The 21366-nt window shown below is 42.8% G+C and overlaps 1 protein-coding gene across 1 annotated transcript in view; it reads right to left on the bottom strand.

The window, feature by feature from the left end:
* Window positions 1-4829: 4829 nt before the first annotated feature.
* Window positions 4830-21366, bottom strand: part of LOC101577922 (histone-lysine N-methyltransferase SMYD3) — a 201351-nt gene continuing 184814 nt past the window's right edge. Inside the window, exons 6-7 of the mRNA XM_023710374.1 lie at window positions 20357-20465; window positions 4830-5136 (exon numbers count right to left, since the gene is read on the bottom strand). Coding sequence (XP_023566142.1) covers window positions 5035-5136; window positions 20357-20465 — 211 coding nt within the window. The 3' untranslated portion in view covers window positions 4830-5034. The remainder of the gene's footprint in view (window positions 5137-20356; window positions 20466-21366) is intronic.

Here is a 21366-nt window from a genome sequence, read left to right as displayed (position 1 = left end):
ACTGGTGACATGGATTTTAAATTATGTTCTCTGTCCTTTTTCCCCTTCTCCAAAATCATTTTGCTGTAAAGTTGTTGAATAAATATTTACCTTTACTTAAATGTTTGCTTTCTATTAAAAGTTGAGGCAAGCAAGGCCCCTTCCTCCTAGAAAACTGAAAGCCGGCTCAAGGGATTTAAAAGCCTATCATACTTTTCTAGAAGGCATGAAGCCAATCTCTTAATCCGGGATCATCAATGACTGATAAATTTCATTCAGAAAGTTGGCAAATAGAGCATTTTACCAGTGAACTGTGCCTATTGGCAAGTAAGCTACTATCTTCACTTTTTCTTATGGTCTTTTATTTCCTTAATGAATTTTAAATGAGGAACCAATATAGTTCCCACCAGTTTTTGAAATGTAGCAAGTCTACTTTTCATTTGATGAAGGACTCTAGGGAGTTCAATGATAGACCATGGAGAGTCTGAGAATCCCTGATCCTCCAAGCAAATTGTTTATATGTTTTTCTAGAAAGATAGTCTATAGATTTCATCACATTCCCTAAATATTTTGTAATGGCAAAAACTTTTAAGGGTTACTATGGTAAATTACATACATGGCTATAATTTCTTCCTCTTCATATAGCCAAGCCTTGCAGTGGGATTTTGTAGGTCTTTCTATTGAGAGGAGGAGACTTTATCCATCTTTTGATTTTTGAGTTGGACTTGAGACCAGCTTTGACCCAAAGGATTTCAGCAAATGTAACAGAAGAAAACTTGCAAAGAACTTGGACATTGGGGTTGGCCTACTTACCATTCTTGCTCCTCTACTGCTATGTGAACACTGCGGGGCTAATCCCATGAGCCACATGGCCCAGCCATCCCCAACTTCTCCACTGACCCCCTCCCCACCCCACAGCAACTGCAGACAATGAGCACAACTATGACCAGTCATACCTGCGCCAAACCCAAACAGCGCAGCTCACACTACTGCCCTATGTAATTCTGAGCGAATACACACGATTTTGAGAAACTAACTTTTGGGGTAGTTTATTATGATACAGTGAACACTGATACTGTCTGTGCCAGACATTTTGAGGATGGAAGCAAGTCTTATTTGATTTTTTGTACTCCCTTTTCCTAAATACAGAGGAATGACTCAATATGTGTTTGCTCAGATGGTAGAACGGGCCTTCTCAGGACTGCAATGAAATCCTTCTCTCAAGATCACTTAGTATGTCAAGAGGGATTCCAGAGCACCTGACTCAAGGGCTTAGTTTCCTCACATATAAAGTGTGCTTCAAAATACCTACCTGGTGGTGCTATTGCAGTTGCTGGAGGTCCTATGTGTGTTAGAGACATGGCTGATATGTGACAGGTGGTGATAAGAGCAGAACCGAGCTTATGAAGAGGCATGCAGGATGCCCTGCATGTTTTGATGATTACCTGTGTTCAGCACATGTACTGTAATTCCCAGTTGTCAGCTTTCTCTGCTGCAAAGACTGGTTCCTTCAGAGACCCACATGACATCCTGCTGGCTCCCACTGCCACAGCACTGCCACCTGGCTGGAGGACCTACCATTCCCTCAGTGAGGGCTGTGTCAGGCTCCTGAGCAGGCTGAGGGGAATGAGTTGCTGAGTTTGCCATCAATCTCTGCACTTTGTCCCCTTGCTTGTAAAGTAAGGTGGAAAGCAGCACACTCTCTAAAAGCCCTTTCAGCATGGAGACCCCAGGGCTTGAGTCACTGCCTGCATCTCATCTAAGCATGAAGGACTACGCTGCTCCCAGGATCAGTGAGCCACAAAAGACTTCATTTTTTTTTTATTTGAAAAATAAAAGTGTTTTTAAAAATAGTCTAAAGCAGAAAAGGGGAAGAAAAGTCTAAAGAATTAGAGGGCCAGCCACAGAGCCCAGCAGACTAAAGTGTCTGCTTAGGCAGAGTGCAGCGGCCGGGGTTTGATCCCTGGTGTGCAGTGCTGGCCCCACCTCTGGGGCATGCTGAAAGGGCTATTGAGACTGCCCATGGTGGCGCATGCCTGTAATCCCAGCTCTTGGGAGGGTGAAAACAGGAGGATCACTATGAGTCCTATGTATGTAGTGAGACCCTATAGAACCCGTGCTAAATACATAAAATAAATAAATAAATAAACAAATAAATAAATAAAATAATTGGGAAAAAAGAAAAGAGCAAGTTGATTTGAGTGGATTCTAGAACCTTGCTCCATGCAGGATAAAGGAGCTTTGTGCTGTGCCCATAACATACTGAACCAAAGATTTGGGGAATCACAGAAAAAATGCTCTGGAAAGATAGGACCAATCTGAAGACAACATCATGCAATACAGTAACCATTGTTGAATTCTTATTACTTTAATGAAATTTTGTATCATTTTCAATGCTTTTTGCTTTTTACTATTTTATACTTTTTTTTTACAAAAAGGATAGCACACATAAAGAGTTCATGAGAAAGGTTTATGAAGAGTTATGAGAGATTTGGCTAACATTTTTTTAAAATTGAAACTTCCAGGGCTGGAGAGATAGCTGAGCAGTCTAAGCACTTGTCTGGCAAGCACAATCAGGTTTGATCCCTGGTACTGCAAGCCATGCTGGCCACAAAACCAGGCATGGGGCACACACCTGTAAACTCAGTGCTGGGAAGGCTGAGATAGGAGGATCACTACTGCATAGTGAGACCCTATGCCAAATAAATAAAATTGTAAAAAAAAATTAAAATTGAGACTTTCTGTCCTTTCTAACACCTAAAATGATTTCTCTTTAGGATTTAGGATAAAAATTTTTGTGTTTGATGGGCTGGCCAGATAGCTCAGCAGATTAAAATGCCTGCTTAGGTAGATGCAGGGGCCAGGAGTTCTATCTCTGGCTTGTTGTGTTGGCCCCGCCCCCAGGGTGTGCTGAGAGGGCGAATGAGACTGGGCGTGGTGGCGTGTGCCTGTAATCCCAGTGCTTGGGAAGCTGAAAAATAGGAAGGATCACTATGAATCTGATCTGTGTAGTGAGACCCTGTACTAAATACATTAAAAAAAAAAATTGTGTTTGAGATGTATTTAGAAACAATGCACAAATATATTATTTACCACAAAGAGTAAAGACGTCTCAAAATCCTCCACAATTCTGCAAAATTCTTCTCAAAAGATCCTGGATAGTAAAAGCAATCTTAACTTTAGCCAGGAGGATCACTATGAGTCCAGGCTGCATACTGAGACCCAAAGCTCTCACTATGAACAAAGCTGGAGGCATCCTAATACCTGATTTCAAGACCTGCTACAGGGCCTCATAGTAACCAAGACAACATGGTGTGGCATATAAACAGATGCCCAGATCACTGGAGCAGAAAAGAGACCCCTGAAGTATATCCACGCATCTACAGATAGCTAATTCTTGCAAAAGGGACCAAAAACATGCAGCCTACTCAATAAATGGTGCTGGGAAAACTGGATAGCCTCATGAAAAAGAATGAAACTAGTATTCTCTTTCATCCTGTACAAAAATCAACTTAAAATTGGTCAAAGACAAGAATGTACCACTGGAAACTGAAATGACTGTTGAAGACATAGGGAAAACCCTTTAGCACAGGAAATGAGTCTTTGAACATGACCCCTAAAACACAGGAAACAAAAGACAGACAAGTGGAATTACATCAAACTAAAAGTCTTATGGATAACAGGAAATAGCAGAGTGAAGAGATAAAATATTTGTTAACTATGCAAAATATATAAAGAATTTAAAAAACTTAACAACAATCCCCAAATAATTCTATTACAAGATGGGCAAATGATCTGAATAGGCACTTGTCAAAAGAAATAGATATGGGCAGAAAATATATCTTTAAAGACTCAGTATCATTAGTCACCAGGGAAATGCCAAAAAAAAAAAGAAAGAAAAGAAAAAAATCATGATACTACCTTATTCCAATTAAAATCATTATTATTTAAAAACCAAAAATAACAAATAACAAATTCTAGGAAGGAGTTGCAGCAAAAGGAACTCTCATACACAGTTGGGAGGAATATAAATTACCATGACCATTGTGGAGAATAGTAAGAGGGTTCAAAAACTACAAGGATCCACCTATCCCCCTTCTGGGTGCACAACCAAAGGAAGTCAACAAACCAACATTTACTGTGGCACTATTCACAATAGTCGTGATACAAAATCTAGCTGGGAGCTCATTGAGAAATGGATAAAGAAAATGTTGTCTAAACACACAGTGGGATATTATTCTACCATAAAGAAGAATGAAATCCTATTATGTACAGCAAAATGAATGCAGGAAGTTATTATGTTAAGTGGAATAATCCAGGCACAGAAAGACACGCACCACATGGTTTCTCTCATATATGGAAGTCAAAGAAAAATAAGTTGAATCAAATGTAGAAAACTGATCCCCAGAAGCCAAGAACTCAGGAGAGGAAGCGGGCTAAAGGGCAGCTGGATATGCACAACACACACTGCATGCAAGTATCGAAATATTACGCTGCAGGGGCTGGGGAGATGGCTCAGCAGAATAAGCACTTGCCTGGCAAGCGCAAGGGCCTGAGTTCAATCCCTGGTTAAAAAAAAAAAAAAAAATTACACTGAGTCCTATTAATATATGCAATTAATATATGTTAATCAAAACTAAATAATGAAAATTATTTTTTAAAAAGTGGATAGTAAGTTTATGTTTGAAAACAAATATGAATATAATGATTTTTATCCAATTATCTCTACATATATCCAAAGAGAAAATTACAACTCATTCTGTCTTGCTTTTAATAGAATTTTTAATCTGGAATAGTGAGATCTTAAACATTAAAATCAGCACTAAGCAAGCAAACAAAACAGTTAGATGGCATCCTCAACTTTTTCATTTATTATAATCATGCTTCACTACAACTGATTCTTAGAGTTGACAAACTATGTCTTCCTTCGTTTACCTACTCAACACCGAATAGCACTGTCAAAAGGGGAGATTCACACAGCGGACATGGTAGTGTATGACCGCAGGAAGGCATCTGATAAGGGCATAGGCCATCTCCATCTCCATCCGGCTTTTCTTAGGATGCTCTTATGTTGGCGTCACATTCTTCTAAGAGCAGAATCAAATCTTCAATCAGGCTGTGTTCTCTGCCGTGGGTCACTCGCATAATGTCAAAAGCCTAAAGGAAAGAAGAGCAGACAGATTAGACCCCCAAACAGGTGAGTCCCTGTCCACTTTGTTTCCCCTGGAAGTGGGGGTCTGGTGACCTTCAGGTGTACAGGCTGAGTGGTCTTGGAAAGGCTCACTGCACTGTGGTGGTAGAGCCATGGTGTAAGTCACAGGAAAGCAGCCTCGGACGCAACTGGCCCAGGGATCAGTCGTGACCTTCAAGAGTTGTTTCAGCACATGGGTTTAGGTGCTTAAGAATTCCTCCTGAGGTGAATAAGTTACATGAAAGAAAAACTATGCTGATGTCTCCACCTCCTTGTGATCATTTTTTCTGTTTTGCATGCTGTATTTGGTTCTCACAAATGGGCACTGGTGCCTGTTGTACACACACATCACTGTGTTCTTTTCATAGCACATGATGCCAAAAGCGTGGCTTCCCCCTCCTTCACTTTTCATTTTCAGCCCATCACCAAATCACGTCAATTCTACCTCTAAAATATTTTTGAAGTTAGGGTGTGCTGTGACTGCTCCAACAGGAGAGCCCCGCAGGAGTAACACAGGCCACTTGCGGCCACAGTACGGACTCTCTAGCTCACGCAGCTGGGTTTGTTCCTGGAGCTCCAGCTTCCACGCTGGGGGAAGCCAGAGTGCAGAGAACCCTGATAGTTCCATGCCAAGGCACTCTAGCCAGGACCTCACATAGCGCACAGAGAAGCCTCCAGGGGGTTTTGGTGCCTGGTCAGAACTCAGCCTATGGAAACTCCAGAGGAAACAGTAGGTGTCATGGAAAGACACAAAGCTGCTCCTGCTGTGCTCTATCCCAGCTTCGGACCCACAGACTGTGAGCATACTGTTGTTGCCACTTTGCTCTGTAGAGTTTTGGATGGCTTATTATGGAGAAATAAATAACTAGAACACCCTAAAAAATGTCTTCATGATAAATGAATTAAAGACAGACAGCAACATCTTGCATTGCCCAAGTGGGGCCTGGGGTGGGCTGTGGGAAGGATGTGACTGGTGGCACCTAGTACAGCACCTGCAGAATACTGAGGCTCAGCCGTGGCTGTATTCTAGTCTCACTTGGGCAGTGCCATGATTCATGAAGCCCAGAGTCCACACATGACCCAATGAAACGTGCTCTCTGGGAGCCAGACTGGAGTGCCAGGAGAGACTCAGATGCCCTGAGCTGTGAATAATCAATACAGCAACTCAACAAATCACAGCAACTATTCATTACTCACTGTTAATTTACAGTCAGCACAATTACCATTTTAATGGCTCTATACAATTAATGTCATCATGTTTATAGGCCATTATTTAATAAAGTACTCTTGGAAATTTAGATCTTTTCATTTTTTATTATGATGATGTAGATCTTCCAGCCTATAACAATTTTTTCACCTTTGTTAAATATTTACTTGAGGTTTATTTTTTGGTTTTCTGTTTGGTACTTGAGGTAAATTCCTGGGGGTAGGACAGGGTATGGACATCTGAAAAGGCACAGACTTCTGGAGGGAGGGGGTACCTCACTGGTCAAGCATCAAGGCCCCTTTGTTCTCATTTCAGTGCAGTCAGGGAGTGTGTGTGTGCATGTTCATGTGTGTGTGTGGTGGCTGTCAGCCTGCCTTCCTGGCCTTTAAAAAGTTCCCCCTATATTACAGGAAAGGACAGCAAGCTGACAGAAGCAGTCTCTAGTTAGCTGCTTTGAGAGAGGGAGAAGGACAAAAGAACAGGAAAGTTCAGCCTGAAAGAGAGCTCGGCTCCTTGACCAGGGGTCCAGCTGTCACCTGCAGTAGCAGTCAAGGTCCCAGAAGGAGGTGGGGATGAAGGTGCAGAGCGAACACCAACAGGTCCTGAAGTGGGGGTCCTAGAGGGCAAGAGAGGCCTCAGGAGCAGCCCACCTCACAGGCAGCCAGGCTTTGTGCATTCCTCCAGGCAGCAGGTTAGAAATAGATATCTGATACCATTCAGCCAGCATGGACCTTGTGTTTTATCCCATCCCCAACTACTGCCCTCTACTGTTCTGAACACCCTAAGGTCCAAGGCAGAGACCTGTGTGATACTGTGACTGTAAGGGAGGGAGGGAAGGGGGACTGCTCACTTGGAAAGCCTTCCTGGGAAATCCTCCTACTTCAAAGCTGCCTTAGATGTGCTCTTCCTTTTTACACAGCAGAGGCAGGATGTGCTGTGATGTGGCAGAGAAGGACAAATGGAGTGTAAGCAGGGCCTGAAAGGCTCTTTGCAGAAGGGGGCATTGCCCTCCACCCTGAAAGGAGGCAGGCCTGGTCCCCGGGCTCACCTCCCTCCTGCCTGCACAGCGCCCTCTGCCAGCGAGGTCTGGGCATAGCCCAAATGCCCACAGCCATTGCTTTGCTGGGGATCTCCAGTACAGGAGGACTGACTGGTCTCTGCTTCTGTGTGATTTGCTTCACTGACTAAATGACAAAACCATCTTCTTGCCAACGTGACAGTATGAGGCTGACCCACCTGTTTTCAAATGTAATTCTGGCTCTATTCTTTCTTCTTCGCTCCTTTCTTCTGGTTCTGGTCCTAAGTTTCACTTTCTCCTCAGTTTCAGCTTTAAGAATAAGATCTCTCAAAGGCCACAGTTCACCGGCACACATCTGGGGTCCTTCTATCCACTGAAGGATGGACCTGCCCTCTGACAGCAGGACATGAGTCCACAGGGGGCATGCAGCTCAGCCATTCTGAGTCACAGAGCCTCAGGGGGACTGCCTGGCCTCCTGGCCCACCTACTTAGGGCAGGGCCAGGAGCCCAGTCAGTCCATCACGTTCCTGTTAGACAAGCACCACTCCTAAGGTTGCATGGCCTGAGAAGGGGGACGAAGGGCACTGTGTGGCTCTTGGGACTCATCTGTCCATCCCAGCATCCATGTGGACCTCCACCAGAAAACAGCCTGCGGTGGCAAAGGAGGACCAGGGGCTCCTGGATGTGGCTTCGGAGGCTCCCCAAGGGCCACAGAGGATGGTCAAGATGCTGCCAGCTGTGCTTTGCACTCTATTATTTGGTGGCAACTGTGACACTGGGAGCAGAGGTAGGCAGGGGCAGCACCACGTGCATCTGTGCAGTTTGAGAGTCCTGTCTCTGGGATCTTCCTGCCCAAGATGGCTGGGAGCAGTGAGGCAGTGGGGCCACGGGGGCAGAGGACTACTGTGAAGAGACTGAGACACCCTACATCATTGTCTAAAATGCAAAACTGAATATAGATGATTAGCTAACAAATATTATGATTTCTTCTGGGTGATGGGCAGATATAGAAGAGAACAGGAAAGAAAGGAAAAAAAGAAACTCAGTTATAGGCAAAGTATGTCTGTAATACTTGTGTTGTGGACGTGTATGAATGATGTGACACACTGGGTAGACAGGGAGCTACCCCCCAGGCCCAATGGAAGAGGAGCTCCTACAGGATGTCACCTGGAGCTGCTCCCTGGGATGCAGGAGTGGGGGGGTGGGGAGCTGGCAGAGGAGAGGGGACCTCGTGGCCCCAGGCACAGCTCTTCAGCCCAGGGGGAGGACGAAAAAAAGTTCCAATAAATCTCTGACACACCAGAGCAACTGTTTCCAGTAGCTATATCTCCCTCTTTGCAGCACCTCCCAAATGCATACACGCCGTGTCAGGGAAGACAATTTCAGTTTAATTTCCTGCAGCAGCATACAAAACAGATTAAGGAAATATAAAATTGGAGCCAGCTTGTGTTGGGAAAAGCTTATCTCTTTCCATTAAATTTTATTTTTTTAACGGTAGCATTTAAAAAGAGCCTGTGCACAATCTTCCACAGAGGACTCATTTGAAAGCTCTAGGGGGGAGGGGCACTGCACCCATGTATATATTCTAAATGTCACACAAGAAATGGCAGTGTAGATTGTCTGCCACCAGACAGGCACATGATTCACTGAGGAATAAAGAAAGGGTCCCCAGAGCTGATTTCAATCTCATCACATATTTTTTTAAAGTAATTTTAGAATTGTTGCCATATATTAAATAAAATGAATCAAATCAACTTGTGATTCAAAGTTGGAGACAATATGGCTTTCATATTAATTTTTAATACAAATATATTAAGCTTATCAAAGATCTCATATAATTTCTACAGTAAGCCTGAGGAATCCAATAAATGACTTCCTCAAGCATGATTTAAATATGGATATAAAATCAGGGGGAAAAGAAATGCATGCATGATAAGAACCTCTGGAGTCACATCACAACAGGAAGCTTCCAATACAGAAGCGAGCTTCCTTATTCTGTCTGTCTCAGGAGCACAGGGTGGGCGTAGGAAATATAACCAAGAGCCAGTTCCAGAGCCATTAAAAATCTCTTTACAAAGGGCCAAAAATCCCAAAGTCTTTGATTACCTATCTGGGCTCAGCAGCGCCCCTGCTGACCCTAGTGCACAACCCAGTAAAGGCATTTGTCTCCTTGGGAGGTAGACTGTCCTGGTAGAAAACATCTGTTCATTTATTCATTCAATTCTGCCTGACTAGCTCTCAGGGGTGAGGCTTGGCCTTTGCCCTGGGAGGAGCTCTGGCACAATTAGGAGACAGAATGTAACTACTGGGTCCTTCCAGTGAAGCAAAATGCAAAGTGCTGGGACAGCCAGAGGAGGGAGGGACCCGAGCTGCCTAGGGAACTTCAGGAGGGGGTCACAGATGTAGGGGGCTCAGATGTAGTAACTTCCAGTGCTAGTAACTAATACAGAAAAACAGTTGCTGTGTGTCACTACATTTAATCAATCAAATGAATATGAAGTACCCGAGAGACCTCCAAGAAGTCATCTCTTTCCTGAGCTTCAGTTTCCTCAAATAAATGAAGACAAGAGAAATTCTAAGGCAATGGAGTCCCAGTGGCATTTACAATGTACCAAACTAGACATAGAGCTAAAGGGTATAGATTTGGTTTTATTTCCTGATAATTCAATTCCATTTGGGTTGGAAAATTTATTTTGTATGACTTGAATCTTTTTACATTTATTGAGATTGTTTTATGGCTCAGAACATGGTCTGTGTTTTGTAGGTACCTAAAATAAATATGTGTTCTGCTATTAGTGGACAGAGTATTTAATAAATGTCAATTAGATCCTATTGTTTGCCAAAGTTACTAAAATTTTCTATATCCTTCATGATTTTCTAGCTCTTCTATCAACTATAAACAGAGGGGCCTGATGTCCCCAGCTATAGTGGTTTTATTTTTCTCTCTTTTTGAAATTTTATTAGTTTTTAACCTTCAATCTTTTGTAACGGTGTGGTTTGGGGCATACATATTTCGTATTACTATGTATTCTTGGTAGAATTGACATTTTTCTTTTTAATATATTTAATATAGCGTCTACAGGGTCTCACTATACAGATTGGACTTGGAGTGATTTTCCTGTTTTTCAGCTTCCCAAGTGCTGGGATTATAGGCATGCACTACCATGCCCAGTCTCAATTGCAGTCTCAGCATGCCCCGGGGGGCAGGGCCGGCATAGCACACGGGATCGAACCTGCTGTACTCTATCTAAGCAGGTGCTTTAGTCTGCTGAGCTATCTGGGACAATACACTTTTTTTTTTTTTTTTTTTTTTTTGCAGAACCGGGGATTGAACTGACAATATACTTTTTTACATGGACTACTTTATATAATTTCTGATGTAATTATTAATATGTTAGGGTTTATTTTATTTATTTATTTTTTGGTGGTACCAGGGACCTTGCACTTATTCTAGTGAGCTATCTCCCCAGACCAATACATTAGGATTTAAATCTACCATTTTATTTTTGTTTTGTTTATTCTCTGCTTTTTTTTCCTTTCTTTTTTCTTCTTGTATTCCTGTGGCTTACTGGCACAGTTTTAAAGATTTTTTTTCATGTACATGTTTGTTTGGTACTGGGAATTAAACCCAGAGCCTTCATTCTGAGCTACATCCCTAGCCCCTTCTTTAAAATTTTGAGACAGGATCTTATTAAGTTACTAAGTTGCCCAGGTTGTGCTCAAACATACCAAATTTTATAGTATTTTTAAGTATATCTCTTATGTAGCTTTAAAAAGCAATTATCATAGGTTTTACATTTCCCCAACCTTTTTCTTCTCTCTTCTATTACATTTTCCTGGTGTCACCATTTTACCAGTTCAAGCCAGGTACTGAAAACTTGGCTCCTCATAAATCTTTTACCCTTCCTATTTGGGATGGAATTGTCCTACATATTTCTATCACATCCAGCTGGGACCACATTAGAAAGCATCATAACTTTTGCTTTGACTGTCAATCTAGAAACTCAAAAGCAAAAGCAAAATCTACTTTTCTTACTGATATTTTTGCTCATTGTATTACTCTAGATGCTCCAAGACTCCTTTTATTGTTTTCTTTATATTTTGAGAATTTGCTACCACAATTCTTTCAGGGTGGTTCTTCTAGTGACAAGTTCTTTTAGTTTTCCTGTATGTGTGAATGTCTTAATTTCTTCATCATTTCTAAAGGACATTTTTGCTGAATACAGGATTTAGAGTTGATAGTTCTTTTTTCCCTGCTTGTGAAAATGTGCCACTTTCTCCTGGCTTCTATGGTTTCTGAAGAGAAAATCACTGTCATTCAAACTGTTTTTCCCCTGTAGGTAAGGAGTTATTTCTCTTTTGCTACTTTGAAGAGTTGTTTTGGTTTTTCATTTTTCTTGTGGGAACAACATAAAGATGTATATATAAACCAATGGAACACAATAGTAAGCACAGAAATAGATATATATTTATATATTATGTATATATATATTTAACAAAATGATCTCAACAAGTGTGAAACAAGACTGCTCAATGAAAAAAGATCAGCTTTTTCACCAAATGTCTTGACAAAACTGAACATCCACATGCAAAAGAATGGACCTGGGGCCTTACCTACTCATATACAGAAAGTAACTCAAAATGGATCCACATATATGAGGTATATAGAATATGTAAATACATAGAGACAAAAAGATCAGTGGGTACTAGGATCTGGGAAGAAGTGTAAGAGACAGGAGGTTATTATTTAATGGGCACACTGTTTCAGACAATGTACAAGTTCTAAATAGGGAAAACAGTAATGTTTTGATTGCTGTAGCTTTATAGGAAATTTTGAAATGAAGAATCATGAGTCTTCCAATTTTGTTCTTTATTCAAAATTGGTTTTGGGCTACTCAGGACAGCTTTAGTTCCAATGTGATATTTTTTCTATTTAAAAAAATAAAACAAAACAAAAATAAGGTTGTGGGATTTTGGTGGGGATAGAATGAATTTGTAGACAGCTTTGCATAAGGTTTCTATCTTAATAGTAATTCATTTCTAATATATATTTGGTACAGTCTACAGGGTCTACAGGGTCTCACTACGTAGATTGGACTCATAGTGATTCTCCTGTTGTCAGCCTCCCAAGCACTGGGATTAGAGGTGTGGGCCACCATGCCCAGTCTCAATGGTCCTCTCAGTGTACCCTAGGGGCGAGGCCAGCACAGCACACTGGGGATTGAACCCTGGCCACTACACTCTGCCTAAGCAGGCGCTTTAGTCTGCTGAGCTATCTGGCCGACCTAATAGTAATTCTTTTAATCTATGAATATAGGATATCAGTGATTGATTGATTGACTGTCTTTTTAAGACAGGGTTTCTCTATGCAGTTCAGGCTGGCCTCAAACTCCGAGCAATCCTCCTGCCTCAATGTTCTCAGTGATGTGATCACAGGTGTGTGTAGCCACACCCAGCTTTGGCAAGTCGTTCTGTTTACTTATATTTTTCTTTTTTTTTTCTGTATAGATTTTTTTTGGTACCAGGGATTGAACTCAGGACCTCGTGCTTGCCAGACAGGCACTGATGCCACTGAGCTATGTCCACAGCCCTCTTTCTTTCAAAAAATGTTTTTTGTATTTATATTTTTATTATTACAGTGTCTCACTATGCAGTTTAGACTGAGAGAGATCCTCCTGTCTCAGCCTCCCCAGCACTGAGATTACAAGTGTGCGCCACCACACCCTATTTCAGGGCTGGCACAATGTGCCTGGAAACCTGGGGCTGGCATGGCATGTGGTACTGGGGATCAAACTCAGGACTTTGCATTTGCCTGGCAGGCACTTAGACTGCTGAGTTATCTGCCCAGCTCCCAGGCCTCTTTCTGTATAGATTCTAACTTATAAATCACTCATCTTCTTAGTTAATTCCTGTGTTGTAAATGGAGTAATTTTCTGAAGTTTTTTGGGTTGTTCATTATTAGTTGTTAGAAAGACAACTGATCTATACATGCTGATTTTGTATCCACAACTTTGTTGTGTATATTTCTTAGATATGAATCATGTCATCTATGAACAGAGATAATTTCTTCCCAGTTTGGATGCTATGCTTTCAACATTGTTTTATTAGTACGTATGTGTATTCCACGATGTCTATATTTCTGTAGGAGGATGGAACATGAACCTAACACATCTTAATTGGGTTTTCATCCTCTTTCCCTTCTCCCTCTCTTCCCCATCTATCCATCTCTTGATATCCTTGCTTTGTTTTTCTTCTGTAATTTTGTAAAGTACTGTTTTTCATCCCACTTTGTTTCTCTCCTTCTGGCACACCAATGTTGGGTCTTTGTTTGCTGGTCACTGGTCCCTGAGGTTCTGTTCAATTCTACTTTTTGTCAGGCTTTACCCCCCTAGACCCCCATTTTCCAGATGGAGTAGTTTTTTATTATTCTACCTTCAAGGTTACCAATTTGTTCCTCTGTATGTCTAGTTTGTTGTTGAACTAAATTCTATTTATTCTGATTATTCCTTCCTCCTTTCTTTTTGGCAGTGCTGGGCATCAAATCTAGGTCTTGTGCATGCTAAGCAAGTCTTCTACCACTGAGCTGTATCCTCAGATTTATGCATCAATTTTTAAATTTCTATTTGTTTCTTATTCATAACTTCTGTAACTTCTTCTGGTTCCTTAATGATATTTTATATTTTTATTTGTTTTGAGGATACCCATTACTGTTCTTTGAAGTGTTTTTATGATGGCTGTTTTACAATTTTGGCCAGATAATTCTAACATCTTGGTTATCATGCAATTGGTCTCTATTTACCCCAGTTTTCCCATTAAGATTGAAATATTCTGGTTGTTATGGCTTGAATCTAGATGTCCCCACAAAGCCTTTTGGGAGGTGGGTGCATCATGTGGTGTGATGCTGGTTTAGAGTATGTGATATTGGGATTAAAAGAGTATGGCACAGGAAGAGCTGCTGACTGGTTTATCATAGTTCTGGGTGTGGAGAATGGGAAGTCCCACCCTGGGTATAGGTGGCACCCCTCAAAAGGCTGTGGTCTGGGTGGAATAAAAGGGAACGGGCTGCTTTTTGTTCACTCCAGGGACTGTTTCCCCTCTAAAGTGCTCCTCTGTAATGCTGCCCTGCTTTGCAACCACATGACTGTGGTCTGGAACCTCCACAAATTGTGAGCTGAAATAAAGTTTTTCTTTAATTTTGAGAGCCTGTATTTTGTCTCAGCAATGAGATGAGTTACTAAGATACAGATTATGAAATTCTGCATTTCATCTCCACTTTCCTTTTCGCTTGCTTTCTCTGACATCACTCCAGGAGGGGAATGGGGTCATAATGTCTTGTTAGTGCCAATTAGTGCCACGTGAAGGTATAGGCTCAGGTCCTCACTTGGTTCCTTGTTACTATGGGGCTTATATGTTCAAATAGGGAAATTTCTGATTATTTCTAATCACCATTCTTAAATTTTACCTATGATTTTATTCCCCCTCCTCTTCTCTTTTCTTTTCCTCTTTCTCTTTTTTCTTTTTCTCTTCCCTTCTCCCTCTTTTATTAAAAAATAAACTCCTAAGGCTGGGGAGATAGCTTGGCGGTCTAAGTGCCTGCCTGGCAAGCTCAAGGACCTGGGTTTGATCCCTGGTACTGCATGCTGTGTGCTGGCCCTGGGACACTGGGTGTGCTATGCCGGCCACTGAAACCCAGTGTGGTGGTGCACACCTGTAATCCCAGTGCTGGGGGCTGAGACAGTAGGATCACTGTGAGTCTGAACTGTGTAGTGAGACCCTGTGTGTTAGTTGATACATTGTGTCAACTTGACTGAATCAGCTCCAGCAGTTCTCAGCATGGGGGCCTCGCCCTGCAGGTGGGCAGGAAGCTGCCCTGCCTGGTTTCCTGCCCTCCGGCCCTGCTTCCATGGAGAAATCTCAGTCTTCGAAGGAGCTTGATCTTGGCAGCACTTTGGAGGAGCTCTGATCTTCACTGCGCCGGTCTTCCCGGTCTTCGCAGTCAGCGCAGAAGGAAGAGAGAGGCTTGATGGACGCCGCTGCAGCTGCTGCTCCTCCTCTGCTCTTCATTGTTTTCTGCTGCATGAACTGCTGTTGATTGCCTTGGAGCCAGTGGAATATGGACTGAACCCTCCAGTAACTGTGAGCTTAATAAACCTTTCCTTCCATCATTTTGAGTGTGGGATATTTGTCCCAGCAATAAGTAAAAAGTAACTAAGACACCCTGATCAAATAAATAAATAAAAATTAAAAAACCCTTCTAAACTAGTATTTTCTATTTGATGGTCAGCAGCCATTCACAAATATCAGAGGCAGGGATTTCTAAATCCCTCTTTGAAGGTTTCATGACTCACAGCATATCATCCCTCCATGCCCTCTTGCTTTCCCACTCTCCTTTTCACCCACCATGCCTTAAGGTGTGGTGCTACAGATGGAGAGGAGGGAGGCCCTTCTTCTCTACCAAGTTTGCAAAATATTGTGTACATGCACGCTTTTTCTGGTAAGTCAGGAGTTCTTTCTCATGACCTCTCTTTCATGACAAAAGAGATTAAGAATCACTCTATTAAAGTAAGAATTTGGAAAAGCAGGACTGCATGCCTTAATTAGATGCTGCACAGGGCTGGAGTTCAGGGTGTGGGCTGGTGTGGAGTGACACCAGTGTGGAGTAGCCGACAACTGTGCACCAGTGAAAGAAGTAACTGCTGGGACCCATCGCCTACATTCCCTGGTCAGAACCAGGAAAAATGAAACAGATTCTCAGAATGAAATGAAAAGGGGGAAAAAAATAAAAAGCAAAAAACAAAGTGGACTGTAAGAGGTTGAATTCAGATTTTAAAACAAAACGAACAGCTATTGAGGGGAAAAGAAAAAAGGCTTTTATAACTTGCCCTCTGCTAACAAAGGACAGGGGTGAGACAGGCTGCAGCTTGCTGAGCTCAGGGAGAAGCAGCACGCTTATGCACAAGACGGCCTGGATGGGGCTGGTGTCCACAAGACTGAAGAAGTCAAATTAGTGACAAACAAAGGCCTTCCAAGAAATATATGGCAAGAAATGAGAGTAGATTACAGATGGAAGGAAGCAGGAGGGAAGCACCATAAAAGGACCTGGGGACTATCCTGTGGCAGCAATCACAAGAGCTGCAGCTGAGCCTGTGGAGATGGACCCCTAAACCAAATCAGAGCTGGCTAAATGGATTCTTTTCCTGGAGGAGGCTGGGTCCTAATTGAATCTGTAACGCATTTCTGTTTTTGAAGCTTCTCTGATTTCTGTTCTATACTCAGGCTCTGACAATCTTATTCAGGCTATTTCATGCCATTATTTCTGGGGTTTTTAAGGCAAAAAATAATGCCCAGGGGTACCCATGTAAAGAGCACCACAGCTCCGAAAGGCAAGCAATAAATCTCACTTCTCTTTCCCCTCTCCATGCTGCCTGAGTCCCAAAGAAGCTCAAGAAAGAGTTTCTGCAGAAAGAAACTGAGTTATGTTCTGGACTCCTGGGTCATACGAGCTCTGGTATTGATGCATATGTTTAGGTCACCCCTCTACTAGCAAATGATCAGCAAAGGTTACCACAAGATCTAGTCCACGAACTATTAGAGAGCTCAGACAACAGGGCTGGGTGGGGCTTTTAATGTTCTCCCTTCATGAAGGAACCCATCCACTCAAGCACATGCTCAACAGAACTAGTGCTCAGGGGATGTGTGCCTGTGTTTGGTGGCACCACGAGATACAAAAGGTACATCAGTCAAAATCTTTTAAGGGATTCTCTCTTCTTACAGAAACTGTCCTATAAATTGCTGGAGAGCAATTACAGGACATAGCTGTTCAATAAGAGAACTACCCCATAACTCTCAGCTATAAACAGGAGAACTAAAGGGACCAGCTAGTGTAAGAGTAGTCAGAATGAGAGTTCCCATCCCAGGAGCAGCCCTCAAGCACCCAAATGCTTGAGTCTGGCAAGCCCACTCTCACACACTCTTACTTACTTTTCATAACAACTCTATAGGATAGGTATTAACCTCAAAACACACACACATGCACACACACCCACCCACCCACACACACACTCTCAGAGAAATTAAGTGTCTTGCTTTGTCACAGACCCAGTAGGTGGCAAGAGTGGAACCTGATCCTTTGATTCTAAGTCCAGGCATTCTTTCTATTGTACCCTGCAGGGGTGCATGTCTATTCTTTAGCTGATAGTCAGAGCATGACCAGAGAATAAGGATTTGTCCAGAATCAAGCAGGAAGTTGTGGGAAGGCTATGATTTGAGCACAGGCCTTAGGACAGATAACCACATGCTGCTCCTAGAATGGTTTTTATCTGGCAGCTATCATTGTCCATTCTTGGGCTTATCTTTGGTACCAAAAGCAAAAACTACTGAGGGGATTACTATGAAGGGAACTTCTGAACCTCACCAGATGGGCATCAAGACAGGAGAGAACAGACCTGGGCATGAGGGGTGTAAAGGAGAATCAGAGGGCCATCACAAGGGTGATGACGGCTCATACCATCAGCCCAGGCCATGTTATCTGGTGAACCCAGGCTTGCCTGTAGCTGAGGGTTTCTTCCTTCCTTTTTCTCCTCCTATCCTGTCCCCATTTCTTCCTTCTTTGCCGCTCCCAGCTCCTCTCCCATTTTCTGGTCCTGGAGACAGAACCCAGACCTTCACACACCCTAGCCAAGACTGTAGCTCTGAGGGTGTGAGACATCTGCTTCAGGAGTTATCCGTGCAACGGCAAGGACTCAGCTTTGCATAAAAACAGAAGTGCTCTAAATATTCTTTGGCTTCTCTCCTCCATTGTTCTCTCAGTTGGCATCAAGGATTCAGTCTTGAAGGGATGTCTGTATATTGAGTATTATTAGAAAGTCTCATGATTTAACCAGACCGTCTGGAGAGACAGAACGAAGCCTTGGATTCTAGCCTGGATTTAATGAGTTGTTCGCATGTCTGTCTCCTCCATTAAATTGTAAGGACAATACTGGGCTTTCTTCAGAGTAACAGAAGCATTTAATCAACGCATGTTGAATTAAACTAAATAAACTAGACCTAGCTCTGCTTCAGTGTGACTTAAGACAAGCTCCAGTCTGTCTCTAAGATTTTGTGTCTTCATTTTTCAAACAGGAATGAGAATACCGGCCTGCCCACTGACCTCACATGGCTGCCCTTGGTCATGAGGACCTTGCTCCATGTATGCAGGAGCAGTATTACCAGTTTACAGTCCATACAAACATAAAGGATTAATCTAGTCACTTATGGACTATCTAGTTGCAAGGTGAGGCTTTGTTGGAAACATCATTTACTTGGGAAACTTTCTCTACATTCTTTTTCTGCCAACTTTTTCACACAGCAGACCTTCAGTAAAATTTTTAATAGTTACTAATCAGAACAGAAAAGGGAAGTTCTCACAGAACTGCAAACTTCTAGGTGTATATCCATCCATTTGAAAACAGATGTTGAGTAAAGTACAAAGCGCAGATCTGTGCACCTTCAGGAAAGCCTAGCTTCTTTCTGATTTTAGGACTGATTCCAGTTAGAGGTAGGAACAGACGATATGGCTAGTCTTCAGCAAGAATTAGCATTAGGGAATATGATTTTGAAGACTCCTTTAGGCATCACCATTTTTCTCATTTAAAAATGCCTTGTTGGGGCCGGGAAGATGGCTCAGTAGGATAAGCGCTTGACTGGCAAATGCAAGGATCTGAGTTCAATCCCCGGTTCCGCAAAAAAAAAAAAAAAAAAAAAAAGCCTTGTTATGGGCTTGGCTAGCCCCCGCACACTCCCAGAGCAACCTGAATGCAGGGCCCCGATTGTTCTCCAAAGGCTCTTCTGCGGACAGGGGTGTGTGCCCGCTGCATCGAAGTATCAAGTGCTGCCCATGAAAACCCACAGCCGGTTCTCTCTGTCTTGCTCCACCAGCACCTGGGCCAGATGAGCCTGTGAACTCTGATTTTGGAAGGCCAAAGATTGAGAGGGATGGAGAAACACCTAGCAGGAGTGTGAAAAACAAAGAAGCAGAAAGTCCTGGCCCCTTTGGGACACAGGAGGCTCCCAAAGGGAGGGAAATGTCTCACTCTTTAACAAGGTTTTCCATTACTGACCTACTTCTCCCATTCAGTTTCTTGGCACTTATTGCTAAGATTGCATTTGACCTCCCTCCCTTCTCCTTCCAAATAATGAATATTTCTTTAGTTCCAGGTAGCTCGTATGGCACTGATGCAGTTACAAAGACAACTGCCAAGACTTCACAGGTCCCTGAGGGCTGGAGGCTAGGTGGTTAGGTATGGCTACTATAATATGGTAAGCAGAGGGAAAGAGAGTGGTAGGAATAAAGAAGAAAGTGACACTGAGGCAAGGCCTTAAAGGATCAACAGAGTTCTGCCAGGCCCAGGGGTGGGGTGGGAAGGGAATTTAAAGCAGAGAAACTATAGGTCAGGGTGGGTGGTGGTGGGCAGCACAGTGTGCTCCAGGTGTGTGGAGAAGGGAGGGACAGAGGCTGTAGACAGTAGTCTAGGGTCTTACCTGTCTGTCTTGCCTAGGGAAGGAGCTGGGCTGTGTTCGGTGGGCCTGGAGAAGGGGGACTTGTTCACTCTGAGGCAGGATGCATGTGCTCTTGTGTTCTGGGGCTGGTTTGCAAAGTTTGCCAGAGTGATTTCAAATTACCATGCTATTTGGGAGCTGTTTGATTGTACAATGGTGGTTTAAAATCAGTCATGCTGGGCACATTTATATGACAGAAATGGCAAGTCACAAAGCAGGTTTCTTCAGATGTGGTCGTAAAACATTTAGCAGTACACCCCAAAAGTGTATGTACAAGTTTGTGCGCACGTGTGCATGAGTGTGCACATGTGCATGCGTGTTACACACTGCTGAAAGCAGAGTTAAAAAAAAAGTCACCAGGAAGAGGCCTGGCACCAGCCAGAAAAAGGTCTACCAGGCAGAAACCCAGCTCTTGCATACTCACCAGTCGCAGATTCTTCATTGCTTGGGGAAACATGCCTTGGTGTAGTTGCAGTTTACCAACTTTCATTACTTGCACACCTCTGACGGGATGGCTTCCTGGGAAAAAAATCCTGGAAGAATCCAAAAGGCAAACAGTGTCAGCAGCTCTCACCTCTGTAGTCAGCATTGCTTCAGGAGACTATGAACGTGGCAGCAAACACTGCCTGGGAATGTTAATGAGCTACTGAAAGGAAATTAGCTTTGCAGTGCAGGGGAATGCAGTACACGGGGGAATTAGCACATTGCTAGTCTTCAGCTCCCCAGAATCCTTCTGCATTAGGAAAAAAATAACAGGACCCCAGTGCCTCCCTAACACACACACCAGACAGCAGACACACGAGCTTGGACCTCTGCACTTGTATTTGGGGGGACAATACATTATAGTTAGGGTATAACTACCTTCACCCTCTTCCATGTAGCATGAGCACTAACAGACTGCCTCTCAGCACCTATTTGTGGATTACATGAGTGAAAGTTTCACGATGCCCCAAGTAGATACTACAACACCTCGCCCATTCACTGGAAAGCTCTTTATGGAATGGTAGTTACACAGTTCACCTGGTCTACCTTTCTGTGTTTCAGTGTACTGATTTGATCTTCTTGTTGGATTATAATATTTTTGCTGAGGGCATCCTCTGAGTTTTCTATGGCATCTTTCATACAGGAGGGATTCAATGCACACTTATCTCTTTGATATAAAATGTAACAGAATAAGGTGTTATACTGAACCAACCAATGAAGACTTAGAGCCATGTTTTAGCCCCATGAAGAGCTATCTTAATTCAATTTGGCTCAACAAAATTTACTATATTGGGGTCACTGCTTTGGCCTCTTTCATCATCCCCACATTCTCCGGGCAACTGAGCTCCTGCTGTACACAGAGGCTATATCTGGGACTGGAGGAAATGTCACATTGTAGAATTAAGGTTTTCTCTCAGGGTCCAATAATCCCATTAGACATAGGACAAACAT

This window comes from Octodon degus, unplaced genomic scaffold (genome assembly GCF_000260255.1).
Source record: "Octodon degus isolate 3935 unplaced genomic scaffold, OctDeg1.0 scaffold00017, whole genome shotgun sequence".
Classification (NCBI taxonomy): domain Eukaryota; kingdom Metazoa; phylum Chordata; class Mammalia; order Rodentia; family Octodontidae; genus Octodon; species Octodon degus.
Note: the sequence above shows the minus strand (reverse complement) of the source record. Positions and strands in the feature narration are given on the sequence as shown.